This window comes from Fukomys damarensis, unplaced genomic scaffold (assembly GCF_012274545.1).
Source record: "Fukomys damarensis isolate Sample0158 unplaced genomic scaffold, DMR_v1.0_HiC HiC_scaffold_4, whole genome shotgun sequence".
Classification (NCBI taxonomy): domain Eukaryota; kingdom Metazoa; phylum Chordata; class Mammalia; order Rodentia; family Bathyergidae; genus Fukomys; species Fukomys damarensis.
This window is the reverse complement of record NW_022900916.1, coordinates 7,879,008-7,894,129: the sequence shown is the minus strand read 5'-3', so window position 1 is coordinate 7,894,129 and position 15,122 is coordinate 7,879,008. Positions and strand designations below refer to the sequence as shown.

The 15,122-nt window shown below is 41.0% G+C and overlaps 1 protein-coding gene across 8 annotated transcripts in view; it reads left to right on the top strand.

Moving 5' to 3' along the window:
- Fbxl13 (F-box and leucine rich repeat protein 13) overlaps positions 1 to 15,122 on the top strand; it is a 273,523-nt gene that overhangs the window by 154,255 nt on the left and 104,146 nt on the right. For all 8 annotated transcript variants that reach the window (XM_033756570.1, XM_033756578.1, XM_033756577.1 and 5 more), the window contains 2 exons: positions 383 to 502; positions 1,253 to 1,379. In XM_033756570.1, the coding sequence (XP_033612461.1) occupies positions 383 to 502; positions 1,253 to 1,379 (247 nt within the window). The remainder of the gene's footprint in view (positions 1 to 382; positions 503 to 1,252; positions 1,380 to 15,122) is intronic.

Below are 15,122 nucleotides of genomic sequence, written 5' to 3'. Positions count from 1 at the left end.
GAGACCATCTGTGTTATTAAAAATTATGCCTACTCAATTAAATGAACAAATGAACACAAGTAATGTTTTTACTGATATGTCTTCCATTACTATCTTTATACATTTTCTTACATTAAAACCTACGTAATCAAATTTGTTTGCTGTTTTTTTTGGTGGTACCAGGGATCGAACTCAGACCTTTCAGACTGCCTCACAAATGCAAGGTCCCAAGTTCAATCTCTGGTACCACGAAAAAATTTTTTTGGTTTTGTTGTCAACAAAATTCCTGAATATAGATATTATTTGATGTTCTGCAAATATATTAGGTATAGAAACTATCATATTAATGGTATCCTATGTATTTTTATATGACATCACATGTGAAGCCTTTCTCATTTCTCAGGATTGGTGATATGGGACTAAAGCAATTTCTTGATGGTCCTTCGAGTATCAAGATAAGAGAGCTCAATTTAAGTAACTGTGTGCACCTGAGTGATGTCTCTCTTGTGAAACTCTCAGAGCGGTATGACAAAGCAATTTTCTGCCTCATAGCATTAGTACTTTTATATTTGCTAATAGGATTGATCAGAGATAGACCTCAATGCAAAGACTCCAAGCCATCTGGAGAATACTAGGGGTGCCCAGGAGCTAGCTGGTCCAATCCTCAATGGAATCAAATCAAAAACAGTGATTCATGGATCGAACCACTCTTTTGATTACATCTGAGCCATTTTATTATTACTGTCATCAAAAAGAAAATTTGAAATGGAGTCATTCATGAAGTAATGAATATCTAGATATGGGTGACTTCTTTGAACTTTTCAAGGATGTTGTCTCTGTGGAAACTTTAACTCCATCATTTCTCAAGTGGTGTTCAGGCTGCTTGGCTTATTCTTGACCTCTCTTGCTTTGTCAGAGGTCTTATGTTCACTAAGGGTCAAACTCAATTCCTGCAGCAAATGTGTAAGGAATAAGTGAGGAACTTCACCTTGTACTCTTTAGTGGTTGTTTGTCATGGTGTACATGATAGTGTTTTGTAAGCCTGTGGTACGTAAGAAACTGCACTCTGAAACTAAATCAAAGTCTTATATAATACTCCACTTTCCTTTTATCCACCAAATTATTTTCTACTTTTAGCTTACACTTATGTTGATAAAAAGAAAATCTTTTCTTCAATATCATTCATTTTCTCCCAGATAGTTTCTATACAAAAAGTTGGTAATGCTGATATGACTGAGATCTAAAATTAATTCTTTATGTTGCTTTCTTTCAGCTGCTCGAATTTGAACTACTTGAGCTTACGAAATTGTGAACATTTGACTGACCAAGGAGTTGAATATATTGTAAACCTCTTTTCCTTGGTATCACTAGATCTCTCTGGAACAGTCATTTCTAATGAGGTAAAAAAATAAGCAAAACAGTTCAAGGGCATTTATTGTTTTTCATAATATAATAATTTTCTGATTTGTAAATAATAAAAAGGAAAAATAGTTTTATTTCTTAAGTTATTAGATTATAAATGGCAAGTTTAGGGTATTATTTCTATAATAGTGATATGTGAGGCTGTTTGTAAATCAAATCTTGTTTCTTTGCTTAAAAAATAACAAACTGAATTGTTTTTCAGATCAAAGTATTCCATAATAATCTGAAATTTGTTTCATCATAGAAGTTTGTTTAGTGTAGAGATACATATTTTAGATGGCTTCCTACGGGTTGTTCATTCTGCAAATGAGTGCCTTGAGATCTAAGCTTTTAGTTGAGGGCTGAATTTAGAAATGGCCTCATAGAGTCTACAGAAGGATGCATTTGAAGGAACTCATTTCCTATAAGCTTCTGATCCTGCTCTTCACTGAAACCCAAGACGCACTCATCCTACCACTGCCTGCTTTACTAATCCAAGGGAGGGAGGTCATGGGTCAGCCGTGTTTCTGAAATACCCCAATGTACTGTTCACAAACAGGGAATGTGCAGGCCCCTCTTGAAAGTCAGTACATTGGAATGGCTACAAGAAGACAATGGAGGCAAGAACTCCTCTCATTACTGGGTTTTAAGGTGCTAGAGTCTCTTTCTGGAAGTGGTTTCTAGGTTCTTTCTGCCCTGAGCAAAGAATTGGTCGAGACAAGCACAAAAGGTAGCAGTTTTACATTTATTAAAGATAGGAAAAGAAACAGGCTCCACAGAGGGAATTTGAGCCTAGTAAAAGTAGGCAAAGAGGAATGCTGTACATCAGGAGGGCGGACTACTGTGAAAGAACACAAGAGTGGAGAGCTCATAGCCAGCTGTCGTTTTCGTATCACCCACTCCTCAGGGTGATATCAGGTCTAGGCTGTCCGCTCCCAAACTGCTTGAGTTCTTGAGAAGTCCCTGTGTAGTGCATTGAGAACTGTTCTGCACACCTGTCCTGAGATTTTGTAATTAACAGATCACACTTCTTCCCTGGCCTATTTACCTCACCCTAGTCTCCTGTCTCATTCCCACGTCTGCTTGCTAAATCCCTATTCATCCCTAAAGCTGAAGAGCAGATCTCACCTGTGAGGCCTTCTCTCGGAAGCCCTACCTTACAGGCCAGTGTGGAAATTCTCTGCACACATCTCCAGCCCCAGCGTAGCCTTTAACATGGCTTGTTTCTCACTGCATCCTAGACCTCTGTGTTTCGTGTCCATCCTTCCCCAGCAGCCAGTGCTTTTTGATGAAGGACTTGTCTCTTCATTAGTCTAGGTGCTTTCTTTTCTTTATCTATTCAGTCACAGTTTCATCCAAGTGTGACATTTGAGTGGGGTGGGGAGCACTTGTACGCAGCTCCATGTGGTGGGCTCTGTGTCTCATCTTCCTCAGTGTTGTCATTCAAACAAGCTGGAATCCCTGGAGGTGTCCAAAAGCCATCTGGCATTTAGTTTCTTGTCTTGGCAGATCCCTCGTGTGTCACTTCAAGTGTTCAGACTTCCTTGTCATGTTTGCCATGCCCGGGGCCCATGCTGGAGTATGGTGACCCTTTCTGTCTGTCTGAGGTCCACTGTCCCAGACAACCCCTGCAGACATTCTCCTTCTATGTTGTGAATGTGTCTGTTCAGACCCATGCCTCAACCTCTTCTGGATCTGCTGCAGGGTGGCTGACCCATGTCAGTGAGATTCCAAGTTCAATTTGGTGCTTGTGAGGTATTTGTGAGTTCACAGAAGGGATCCCCCCTTTTTTGCATCATCACTAGCCCTGTTTCCTTTGTGTTCCACCCCTCTAAAGAGACCTGCTGTCGTTTCAGCTTCTCTTGCTGACCTTGAGCCCCAGGTTTCAATAACACCATCTCTTCCCATTGTCCCTCCAGCATAAGGACAGTAGTGACTTCTACGGCTATTAGTCTCTTGATTGTGCCATTATTCCATTTCTCTACTGCAGATGTAGCCAATTACTGTTAAAGTTAAAACTCCTAATTTTTCAATACTCAGTTGTTTCTGTTTTCCATGTGGGGTCTTAACTGATAAAGTTGTGCACACAGATCTCTGGCGTCTTGTTGCCTTTTTCAACCTCCAGTGGAGAGGGTTATCATTAAAGTGACCTCCCCAAACCTATCCAGAGGGTTCCACTCCTGTCAGCAGAAGAGATCCGGAAGGTCCTGTCTAGGAGCCCCACAGCAGCTACTTCCTTTGCTTTCCTCTGGATTCACCCTCATCTCCTCTCCTCATCCCTCCTCTCCTTTTCTTCTTTCTCCTCTCCTTTCCTCCCTTCCTGTCTTTGCTCATTCTATTTACTCTTGGCGTAGATTCCTTATCTAATCTAGGAGTAGGAAAAAATGGTTGCATGGTTTCAGAAAATGTTATGCTCCAAGTCTTAGGGCTTGGGCTTTTGAAGCTTAAAAAGCACAGAATTTTTTTCTCCTGTGTTCTTCTGTAAGAACCTTCCACTGACATGTGGGAGTAGAATGCCCAGCTGTTGTCTGAAGGGTCACAGGGTCCCAAGAAGCACAGCGTCAAAGCACATAATAAAATATCAGGATTTACTTCTGCCACAGCACTTATCACAAGCTGCAGTGCCTGGTGGATACTTGCTGAGCATATGGAGTGAAGGCTAAATGCTACGTCTTGAGTGTTTTAGCATTTAGGGAAACTTATTTCCAAAGACCATACTGAGGACAAGTAAAAATTTAGGAATATAGATCTCATGTTCCATTCTCTGTTTTTATTTTATTCTGAAATATACACATAATTTCAGAGAGCTGTAAATAGCCATTATTTTCTGCTAAATGATTAAAAAATGTCTTCTGAAGATTGTAGTTTTTTTCCTCTGAGTCAGTTAACTTCTGATCTAAAAGGCAAATGATTGACATAACATTGCTACAACAGCTGTGGAAGTTAACCTCAAACAGTCAAATTACAATGAGGCAGGCCACACTCATGCTATGCAGTTAAACACCGGCTTGAACCAAAGTTCTGATGAAGTGCAAATTTGACTGCACACTTAGCATTCAGAATTTAAATGCTGAAATATCACACATACACTCCACACATCAAAAGTGACCAGTGCCTTTTGGGAGAAAATTTATGTTTTCTAATGATTATGTTCATTTTTTCAATCTTTCTCTGTGAGTTTTCAGTTAGACGCGCAGTGCTGCTGTAGTAACAGATACCCTAACCCTATTATGCTTAGAGTTCAGGGTACAACACGGTCCCTCCTCCCTGCACCTACATTCTGCTGTGGCAAATGTTTGCAAAGTGTGCTTGGGGTGGGAAATAAAGTCAACCTTCGCTGCTCAGAGGGTCAAGGAAGGCCGTACACTCCAAGAGAAGAAGAGAAGGGATGTGTTGCAAAGCCAGGAAATAGCCTGTCCCAAAACCCAGAAGTTTCACAGTGTGATGGCATCAAGAAATCCACACACTTGGTATGGGCGGATCACGAGGAGAAGGTGAGAAGTGTTGTTTGCAAAGTAGACAGGGGCAAGGTATCTTTGGAAAGCTTTGATCTTCCATAGCTTTTAAAAATATCTAATGAAATGGAATATTCCTGGCCCAAAGACTATTTAGATATGGGGCATATGGGAATGTTTTCCATGTATATGGGAAAATGTTTTCTGCTAGTTGAGAGAATTATGCTTTACTCAAGACCACAGGATCCACAATCAGGGCAGTTCACTCTGTTACTTATGTTAGTCACTGCCATATTTGCTATTCAAAGAAAAAATGAGTCAGACCAATGTTCCCGATGGTGTGCTTAGGCAGTGGTTTAACAAGACTCTTTCATTTACCCAGATTTCAAATTTTTTATTATAAGTTCTGGGGCCATGATTACCTATTGTTTAGGCTATGTCCTGGAGTGCCCCCATTAGAATGTGAAATACATGAGCACTGAGATTGGATTTGTTCACTGCTATTCTCCCAAAACCCTAGAGTAGCAGGCACTGAATACCCATTGCCCGAAGTAGCGAGTGCTGAGCTTTTTGGTTAGGAAACGTGACCTGATCTCTCCAGCCAAATTTGAGAGAGTAGGTATGGGCAATTTAAATATAGTGTAGCAGGTGAGTGACAGAGGGAAGCAGAGGATAGAATATCTTAACTGAGAGATTCTCAATGCAGATACATGCTTGTTCAAGGAACTCTGTGCCACTTAACCCTAATAGGATACACTATAGGGCAGAGATGTCCCCAACAAAATTTCATGCTATGCCGTATAGGATGGACTTGAACCAATGGATAAGGTAGGAGTGCTTCGATGTAGTAAGCCTCTTATAGATAGATTACATGACCTATTCTCTGGGTGATATATTGGGGGAGAAAGACGAGGCAGAAAGACCAGTGAGAGGTATTTTAGTAGTTAAAAATAAAGTTGAGGTGTTCTTAAGGCAGGTCAGGTTAGGACTACTATGGAAGGGACTTTTTCAAGAATACATAGTAGGTAGAACTTGAAGGAGTTGGAGGTTGGTTAATTGTGGATAAAGAGGATCTAAGGGTAGGGTGGAAAGATGATAATGATTTTTTAAATCTGGCTTTCAGTGGTTAGAGTTCCAACTTCAAAAAAGTTATGTGATGTAAGAAAAGCAACAGGTTTTGAGGAAAAGATTATTTCAGTTTTATCAGATTGAGTTAGAATCTGTGTCATATTCAGGCCAAAGGCTGGGAAAGAGACGGTGAGTGGAGCTGCAGACGGGGTAGCCATTATGGAGGTGTGACATTGGCCACAGTCCTCAGGGGGACCACTGGGGTGAGGGGCAGTGTTATGGCTGTGTCTAGATGTTCCCTCAGAGCCTCATGCAGTTATAGGTGGGGCTTTTCCAGAGATGGCTGAATCTAGGGTGCATGATGCTGGGATCAAGGATGAATGATTACCGAATCAGTCCACTGATTGGTTTGGCACGGTTCTGGGCAGGATTAAGGGTGCCTTGCCCTGGCTGTGAGTGCTATCCACCCTAACGGTAGGTAGCTCGGATAAGATATAAGGGGTAGAAAGAGGGTCTCTGTTTGCTTGTCCCTTGTCACTTGCATTTTTGTTGTTTGCTGCTTCCTGCTTTGCCATCGATTGCTTCTCCTCTGTGATGCCCCTCTGCCATGTACCTCCCTGCCTTGGAGCCAGCCAACTATGGACTGAAACCTCTACACACTGTGAGCCAAATAAACCTTCCCTCCTTTAACTTTAGGTTGTCGGGTATTTTGTTGCAACAAGAAAAGTAAGGCAAGTAGAGCATACCCAAAAGAACACAGCAGAAGGTCAAAAGGGCTGGGAAGAGGATGAGTCCATGACAGGAGCTAAAGAAAGCGGGTTGACAAGGTGGTAAGAGAAGCCAGTGAGTGCGGTCCAGTATGGAGTGGAGTGGGAGTAACCAGTGGTGTCTAATAAATCAGAGAAATTTAATTAGGAGAAGACCAGAGCTTGAAGGACATTTCCCATTAATTAAACAGACCCCCTCCTGCCCATGTGACACCATCTCATGCCCCTATTTAGCTCATTCCCCTCCATCCAGCCCCAGTGCCTTCTTCTAGCTCCTCAAGCCAAATTCTTTCCTATCTCAGGATGCTTGTATACATTAAAATTGTCTTCCTGGAATGCTCTGCCTTCCTTCTTTCCTGTGCCTGAGTACATAGGTGCTGAGCACTTAACCACTAATGATAACGGTCACAATTAAAGCATCTTGAAATAGTTGGTAGTGCCTTTTAATAAGTATCTTTTGGCATAATTATCAGAAAATCATTTCTCAACCTAGGTAGTTTCTTTTTTCCATTAAGTTTATTGGTACATTATACGTATACAATACAGTTTCATTCATCATTGGGATCTTGTACTGTTACATGATGTATTTTGGTTCTTATTTTTCCCCCATTCCCTTGCACTCCCTTCACCCCCTCCATCCTTCCCTATTTACAAAGACTTTGTTTCCATGTTTTTCCTTTCCTCATATTTTTCTTTTCCCTTCTTGCCTTTCCCCTACCCTTCCCACTTCCCCTACTCCTTTAGACATTTTCTTGCTAATTCACAATATCAGTTATACATTTTGATCCTTATTTACACTTTTAGTTTTTCACACAGAAAAACTATTCAGTATTTACACTATTTATTTCACTTAAGAGTGTGGCCTCAATGTGCATCCACTTAGCTAGAAATGTCTCTTGTTTCTTATTTTTTATCAACCTAGGTAGTTTCTATGCATTATCAATGGTTTTATATTGCTAATGCATTCTTTCTTTTAAAAAACACAAATCACATGGTGACATTAATTCTGTAGATGCTTCTCTAAATCAGTGTTCTTTAGTTTCTAATGCCCATTTGTCTTATTTCTATCTTATTACAGCATGAGTCCTGGTTATCTACTATCTATTTAGATGGCCTGAGATCCTGCCTCTTAAATTATTGGTAACACACAAATTGTTGTCAAGTTGAATTGTCCAAAAAAGTCTTAATTGAATACGGCATTGGGTTTGTGTGTTAACTTTAATTATATTAATTAAATGTTTCTAGCCCCTTTCCTAAGTAATACAGTTGGATAGAGAGAAGACTGTGTGAACAGTAGTGGTCACGGGTGGTTCTGCCTTTTTATCTGGCAGCCACTGCCTCAGTCCCAGCAGGGTTGCTCTTTCTACCTCTCCTGCCCTAAACTGCCCTTCGGGCCTCCGATCCGTCTCCACTCACTGCAGTTGGGTCCCTGCACCTATGAGCCTGTGGTGTCCTTGTCTGGGATGCCAGAGGGGCTCAACGCCATCCCAGCATGGCCCAGGTGGCCTGGCAGGGCTCAGCAGTGTAGGGTACCCAGCTCCTCCCACGGCCTGGCTCTCCTCCATGGCCTCCCTTCCAGTGACTCCCAGAGCTGAGCCTCCTGTCACTCCACAAACATGCTGTGCCCTGCTCCTTGGGCAGCTTCCTTCTGTCCCAAACACCCTCTCACTTGCCTGGTGAACTCTCGTATATCCCATGAGCTGCACCTGTGGGAAGCTTTCCTGGAGTTTCTGAGCAGGCTTGGGATCCCCTTTTCTGTGATTCTCCTGCACTTTCTCTGCACCTCCATGAAAGCACTGAGCTCCTTATATTTTACTATTTGTTTTGCACCTGCCTCCTGCAGCACGGTAAGCTTCCTGGGGGCAGAGGCTGTCTTTACGATGCTTGACTTAAAGCTGGGGAATTCCTTCCTCTCAGTTACACACTTACAGTTCCTTTAGATTCCGCATTTTCTCAGCTGCATGGAGCTGGAGTGGGAGTGCTTCTAGCTGCTGGTCTTCCTGCAATGAGACACTTTCAGAGACCACCCACGTGCACAGAGTGCACACACACACACACACACACACACACACACTCCAGCAAAAGGAACCTCTGAAGCTGGAAGCACATGGAGTCCCTGGAGATTCAAGAACTAACAGGCCGAGAGTTGAAAGGCAGCAGGGTAACTCAGAGGCAAAGGAACTTGCCTTGGATTTTCAAAAAGCACATAACAAAAAGTTGGCCCAATTGCAGTTCTCATATGGAGTGGGATTTCTCCTTAACCCTTTATTTAGTCTCCTGGTCCCCTCAACCACAGGAAGAGAGGTTTCTCCTCTCCAGTGCTATAGTCCATTGTCCCCTGCTTCCAGAAAGTGCCTGCCAAAAACAGTGACCAACGTGAGCCTGCCCTTCCCTCCAGAAGTATCTTGGGCAGCATAAGCTTCCTCTCAACCCCCATCAGGTGGAGGCAGGCAGTCTCCAGGTGAGCTCTGTTCCCAGGCAACACGGACGTGGATCTTTCTAGCCGGGAACAGCACGTACAGAGGACCTATTTCTGTGTGTTGAGCAAAATGTGCTTCCCATCAGACTTGTAGGTTAGAAAATTAGGTCAGAAAGGTTGCTATGCAAAAGCCTTGTATTTGTCAAAGGAACGTGATAACAAAACTCATGCTAACCATCAAGTACAAAAGAACAAAACAATAGAGCAGAAAAGGTTGTTTTTGTAAAATTGTAATTGCTAATTAGGATGATCCCTTGAGAGGTTAAGATAAATTTTCACGAATATTATACAAGATAGTGTTATCAGTGATTTCAGGAAGAAGCTGTCTGAGATAATTCATATTTCCAAGAACACACTTTTCTTTATTCCTGAAAGAATGTGGTAGGCAGCAACGGAAATCTTTCAGAAAGAAACGTATAGAACATAAGCAAGCAATTTCATAGATTCAAGCAATTCCAAAGGGAAATACATCCCATCCAAGAATTCTGAGTGTTCCAGGAAGAAGAAAAGACTGAGTCCATAAAAAATAATTTCATTTCAACAAATATTCAGTATGGACTGTGTATCAGACATTGCTCAGTTCTGAGAGTATTAAGCGGTAAGACACAGTCTTGGGTCAGATACCACACAAGAAAAGTAACATTTTCCTGTGTGACAAAGTAACACTATATAGGTAAAAGCTTCAAACAGCGCGAGTTCAGAGTGTGGGTATACATTCTACCTCCACCATACTGGGAGGCTTGGGTTAGTGACTCAACCTCTGTGCATTTCCTTCTCTTTAAAACAGTGATAATGAAATTGCCTGTTTCACATGTTGTAAGAATTAAAGAAGACAAGACAATGCAACGCATGGCAAGTGCTTAACACGGTGCCTGGCACATGTTAGGCAATCAGAGCTCCTCAGTGCATGTTTTGTTGTTGTTGTTGTTACCAAGATCGAACTCAGGTCATTGCACTTGAAAGGCAGGCAGTGGCACCACTGAGCTAAAATCCCTGGCCCTTCATAGTGCATGTTTGTTTGGAGGAGGGAATAGGAGGGAGGGAGGAAGGTGTTAGGTTGGAGAGCGAGCTCATCTGTGTCTGTTCCCTGTGGCATCGTAGATGTGTCCCAGGTGAAGCAGAGGATCTTGGGTGGAGGGAGAAGCAGGTGGGAAGGCGCGGAGGCATGACAGAGGCATCCACCGATGACTTGGTGTTGTTGGATCTCGGCCTGGGAGCAGAGGAGATGAGGCCAGAGACGAGCAGAGACAGAGATGGACGGCAGGACAGGAATGGCCTCGGGTGGTCTGCAAAGTGCTTCAGGCCATGTGCAGTAGACAGTCCTGAAGGAAGATGAGCACCCCATTAGACTTGGAATCTTTGTCTTTGCTTCATTTTGCTTTGCTTTGTTTTTCTCAGAAAATTTGAAACCGAGCATTAGGCATATTTCAATTCAACAATTACTAAAAGCAGAAAATTTACACACGTAATTTCAGTAACCTCCCATCCCACTTTTATTCCTTCGGTCACAACTTGCATCTCATTTTATCCTCAAAATAAATAAATGAAGCAGCAGAAGAGGAGGTCTAGATTTCCGTGAACTGTACTCCAGTTATATCAAGACCCCCGTTTATTCTCTGCACCTCGGTACCCCATTCCATGTTATCTCATGGTGTATTTTCTGGTTTCTTACATTCAAATATCAGACATCTTATATTTTAAGTTATACTGATTTCCCCGTTGCACTCCCCCAAAGTGCAGAGGAAGGAACAATGTTATTTAAGTCAAAGGAAGAGCATTCACAAGCCCTTAGCTTTAACCAGACTCCCATCTGAAGCCAGCAGGAAGAGTAGGAAGAACTGAAGTCTTGCAGCTTTGTACTTGAGTACTAGACCTCTGAAAACAAGTGTCTGTTTGAGGTTCTTGTAGCACATTGTGGCATCTAGCTCTCATAGAACAAGACACGGAGCTCAGGAGAGGAGTCTAAACGCAGCGGTGATTGAGGAGGTCTAGGTACAGAGGAGGTTGAAGCCGTGGAGGAGTCAGAAGAGATGGTTAAGTTCAGACCTCTTGGGTACACCTGTGTGTGTTGAATGGATTTAGAAGGTGAATCCACATCCACAAAGGACATTGGAAATGAATATCTAGAGATGTAGGCTGGGAAAGAAGTCAGAGTGATGTCCCAGGAACCAAGGGAGGTAGTGTTTCAGAAAGCAAGGGTTTGTCAGCAGGATCTCACCTCACAGATGGACCAAGTAATGTGAAGTTAAAGAAGTGCCCATCAATTTTTGCAAAGCAAAATTTAAAAGTCTGCAAGCTACTGCTTCTAAAGACCATTGAAAGATAAAGAAAAGCATATAAAAGTTTGGACCAACTATGCAATCTTATGCAATTTTATATAATATTCTAAAAGATAATGATTCTTTTATCATGTGCAAGACAGATTGTAAAGTTTATTTATGCTTATTTCCTATTCTGGTGTGCATTATTAAAGTGTGTTTTGAAACAAGGATGATTTATAGCAATGAGGTTGCCAGATAAATTGGAACATTATATTTTGTTCTAATGGTCAAATTTCGTAATGCTTAGACTATTTTTCCAGACATTCTCTAAGACTACAAAATCTTAGAAGAAAATATATGCAAAAGTATAGATCTACTTCTGGAATGTTAAGCTCTGTTTAACAAAGTTTCATCCACTTACTTTTTATATATAAAACATGAGTTTGTTTCTAAATTATAGTCAAATATTCAGTCTTCTAATGAGGCAGGATATTGATATTTTTGTTTTTCCTCAGTGTGTCATCTTTTGCCAAAAAGTAACGTAATCACACCAATCAAAACAAGTCCATGGTGTAAATGCTCCTAACACGCACAAGGCCCTGGGTTCGATCTCCATCACCACCACCACCACCAAAAAAATTTTAAAAAGATTATTAATGGTTAACATAATATTAATCAATATAGTTCATAATGCTATGTCTAAAATAATCTTATTTAACTCAGAGCATCTTCCAAAATATCTAGCAGAATTAAAGGGAAAGATGGTAAAAAAGATTTAAATGAATTCCAGCTAAAAAAAATGTAGAATGAAGGAAAGAACTTAAAAATCAGGATTTTATAACTCCCAACCATTGTGTTAGTTGATTTAGTCGAGGACCACCAAGGAATACTAAGATCATTGACCAAACAGCTGTTGGGAAACAGCATTCATTCAGTCTCAAAGAATCACACCATGGATAATTTATTAAATAAAAGGGAAATAACCTTTTAAGAAGAGATCTGGATCAAGTGACCCAGAGGCACTGCTGACATGACAGCCTGACTTGAGGCCTCTGGGTGGGAGGCAGCAACATTTAGGTGGTATTTTACAAAAAAAAGTTTACCTTGAACCTAATCATAATAAGGGACAATCAGAAAATTCCAGACAGACTGTGAGACATTCTGCATAATAACTTGCCTTTGTTCTGAAAAAAAAAGTCAATATCTTAAAAGACAAACTTTAAAGAAAGAAAGCTAAAAAAGCAATGGATAAACTAGGATGGGGTCCTTGATACAAATATAAAATTGAATATTGACTTTGTATTAACAACTGCAGTGTTACTATTATTTTTGTTGGGAACAATAATACTGTATGACTGTACTATGTACACATAATAGTATATAATTACATAGAAAAATGTCTTTATTCCTAAGGAGATGCATACAAACTGTTTAGGGGTAAAGTGTCATGGTATCTGAAACTTTATTTTCAAAAGCTTCAGAAATACTTTATACAAGTTATATAAAAACATATTTATATATATACACATAAGCATAAAAGCATAGTCATACATATATCAATAAAATATGGATGTTCATGGCAAAATGTGTATAATTGATAAATTGATAGGTAAAGGGCATATGGGTATTCATTGTGCCATTCTTTGAACCTTTCTGTAAATTAGCAAAATAAAGAGTTATGGGAAGGATGGTTTATAGCACATTTAAGGTATTGATATTCTAAGCCAGGGGTAGTAGGATTCAGCCACATAGTAAGCACACACACACGACATTCCAACGTGTGATAACTACTTCATTGCTGATATCTGTCTATATTAGTTAAACAATTCCAGATGTAAAATGGGGGTAGTGGTGTTCAAGGATTTTTCTGCTCCCAAATGTCTTGTGTGCATGTCTCTGTTCCGGCCATGTCCAGGCTTCCTGCTTACTACTCCCAGTGACCCATTCTGAACTACTTCCAAACAACTCACACTTTCCGAATGAAGTCCTCGTTCATGACATTTCCTCAGCCTGAAACACTGTTCTCATTATTTTGCTAGTCAAAATCATATTCAATCTTAAAGGCTTCATTCAAATTCTCCTTCCTTGTCAAAGTCTCTTCTAGACCGATACCTTTTCCTTCCAGCTGGAAGCAATCACTTCCTGCTGTGTGGTCCATATAACTCTCTTGAAATACACACCCTACTCTTACTTGTGTTGTGGTCAGTACCAACTCATTCCCCAGAGAGGGGCAGTTCTGTTTATCTCCATTGCATTGGATAAAGCCCAGAGTTCTTAGAATAATGAATAAGACTAAGGCTCCTATGACTCAGTTCCTCCTCTTTCCTTTTTTTAGCCTTCTGACTTGACACTGCTCTCCTGTCAGCAGCATGCGGCAGGTCTCAGTGGAGGTTCCATCTCCTGCTATGGGCTTAGATTTGTTGCTGCTCAGGTACAAAGTTGTGTTTAATACAGCAGTAAGATCATATAGTAACTAGTCCAAGGCATAAGTCCTTGGATACATACCTCTTCCAACCCTGTCTTGCTATTAGTAAGCTTTCCCATTATTGGAACACAGTACCCAACATCACAACTTAAAAGAGGAGAGGTTTGATTTTGCTAATATTTTAAGGGGATTCAGTCCATGGTCAGCTGGCTCCAGGGCAGGAACATCATGGCAGGAGGGCCTGGCAGAGCAAAGCTGCTTAGTTTATTGTGGCTGAGAAGCAGAGCAGGGGGACACCACCAGAAAGAGATGGGTAAGAGACTACATATAGTACCCAAGACCACGCCTCCATGACCTAGCCAGACACACCCAGAAGTGTGCTGCCCCAATCCCTTGGGCAGATCCAAATCCAATCAAGGTGACACTCTACCCTAACCACCACAGTTTTCCACATCCTTAACAAAAAGATATAAAAAATTGGCCACTTCCATATTTATCTTGGACTGAAGGACTCTGTAGGAGTACTTTCTGGTTTATATTTACACAGTTATTAAATCAGCCATTGAACTTTTAATACATCTTCATTAGAAGAAAAACACCAATTTAAGTACGCAATTCAGATTTTTTAGTATTTTCACAGAGTTGTGTAACCATCACCACCATCTTAATTCCAGAGCATTTTCATCACTCAGAAAAGTGACCCCTTTCCATTAGCAGTCACTCCTATCTGCCCACTAACCAGTCTTAGGGAACCAGTAATCTGTTTTCTCTTTCTGTATATTTTCCTATTCTGGACTCTACATATCAGTGGAAGCCTACAATATGTGGCCTTTTGGTCTGGCTTCTTTCACTTAGGATGTAAGAAGAAGCCAGTGATTTTTAACTTTCGGAGACTGACTTGCTTTGCTTAATGTGGTTTTCTCCAGTTCCATCCATTTTCCTGCACATGAGGTGATTTCACTCTTCTTTATGGCTGAATGTTACTCCATTGAGTGTACAGGTTATGCCGCATTTTCTTTACCCGTTTATCTCTTCATGTTCATCGAGGCTGCTTCCACAGCTTACTTATTGTGGACTGTGCCATTGTGTAATGGGTTTGCAAGTATCTCTCTAGTAGGCTATCTTTAATTCCTTTGGGAATAGACCAAGGAGTGGGACAGCTGGATCAAATGGTATGTATGCCTTTTTGAGGAATCTCTGTATTTTCCATAGTGGTTATACTAGTTTACATCCTGCCAACAGTGTAGGAGGGTTCCTTTTTCCCACATCCTCACTAGACTTTTTTTT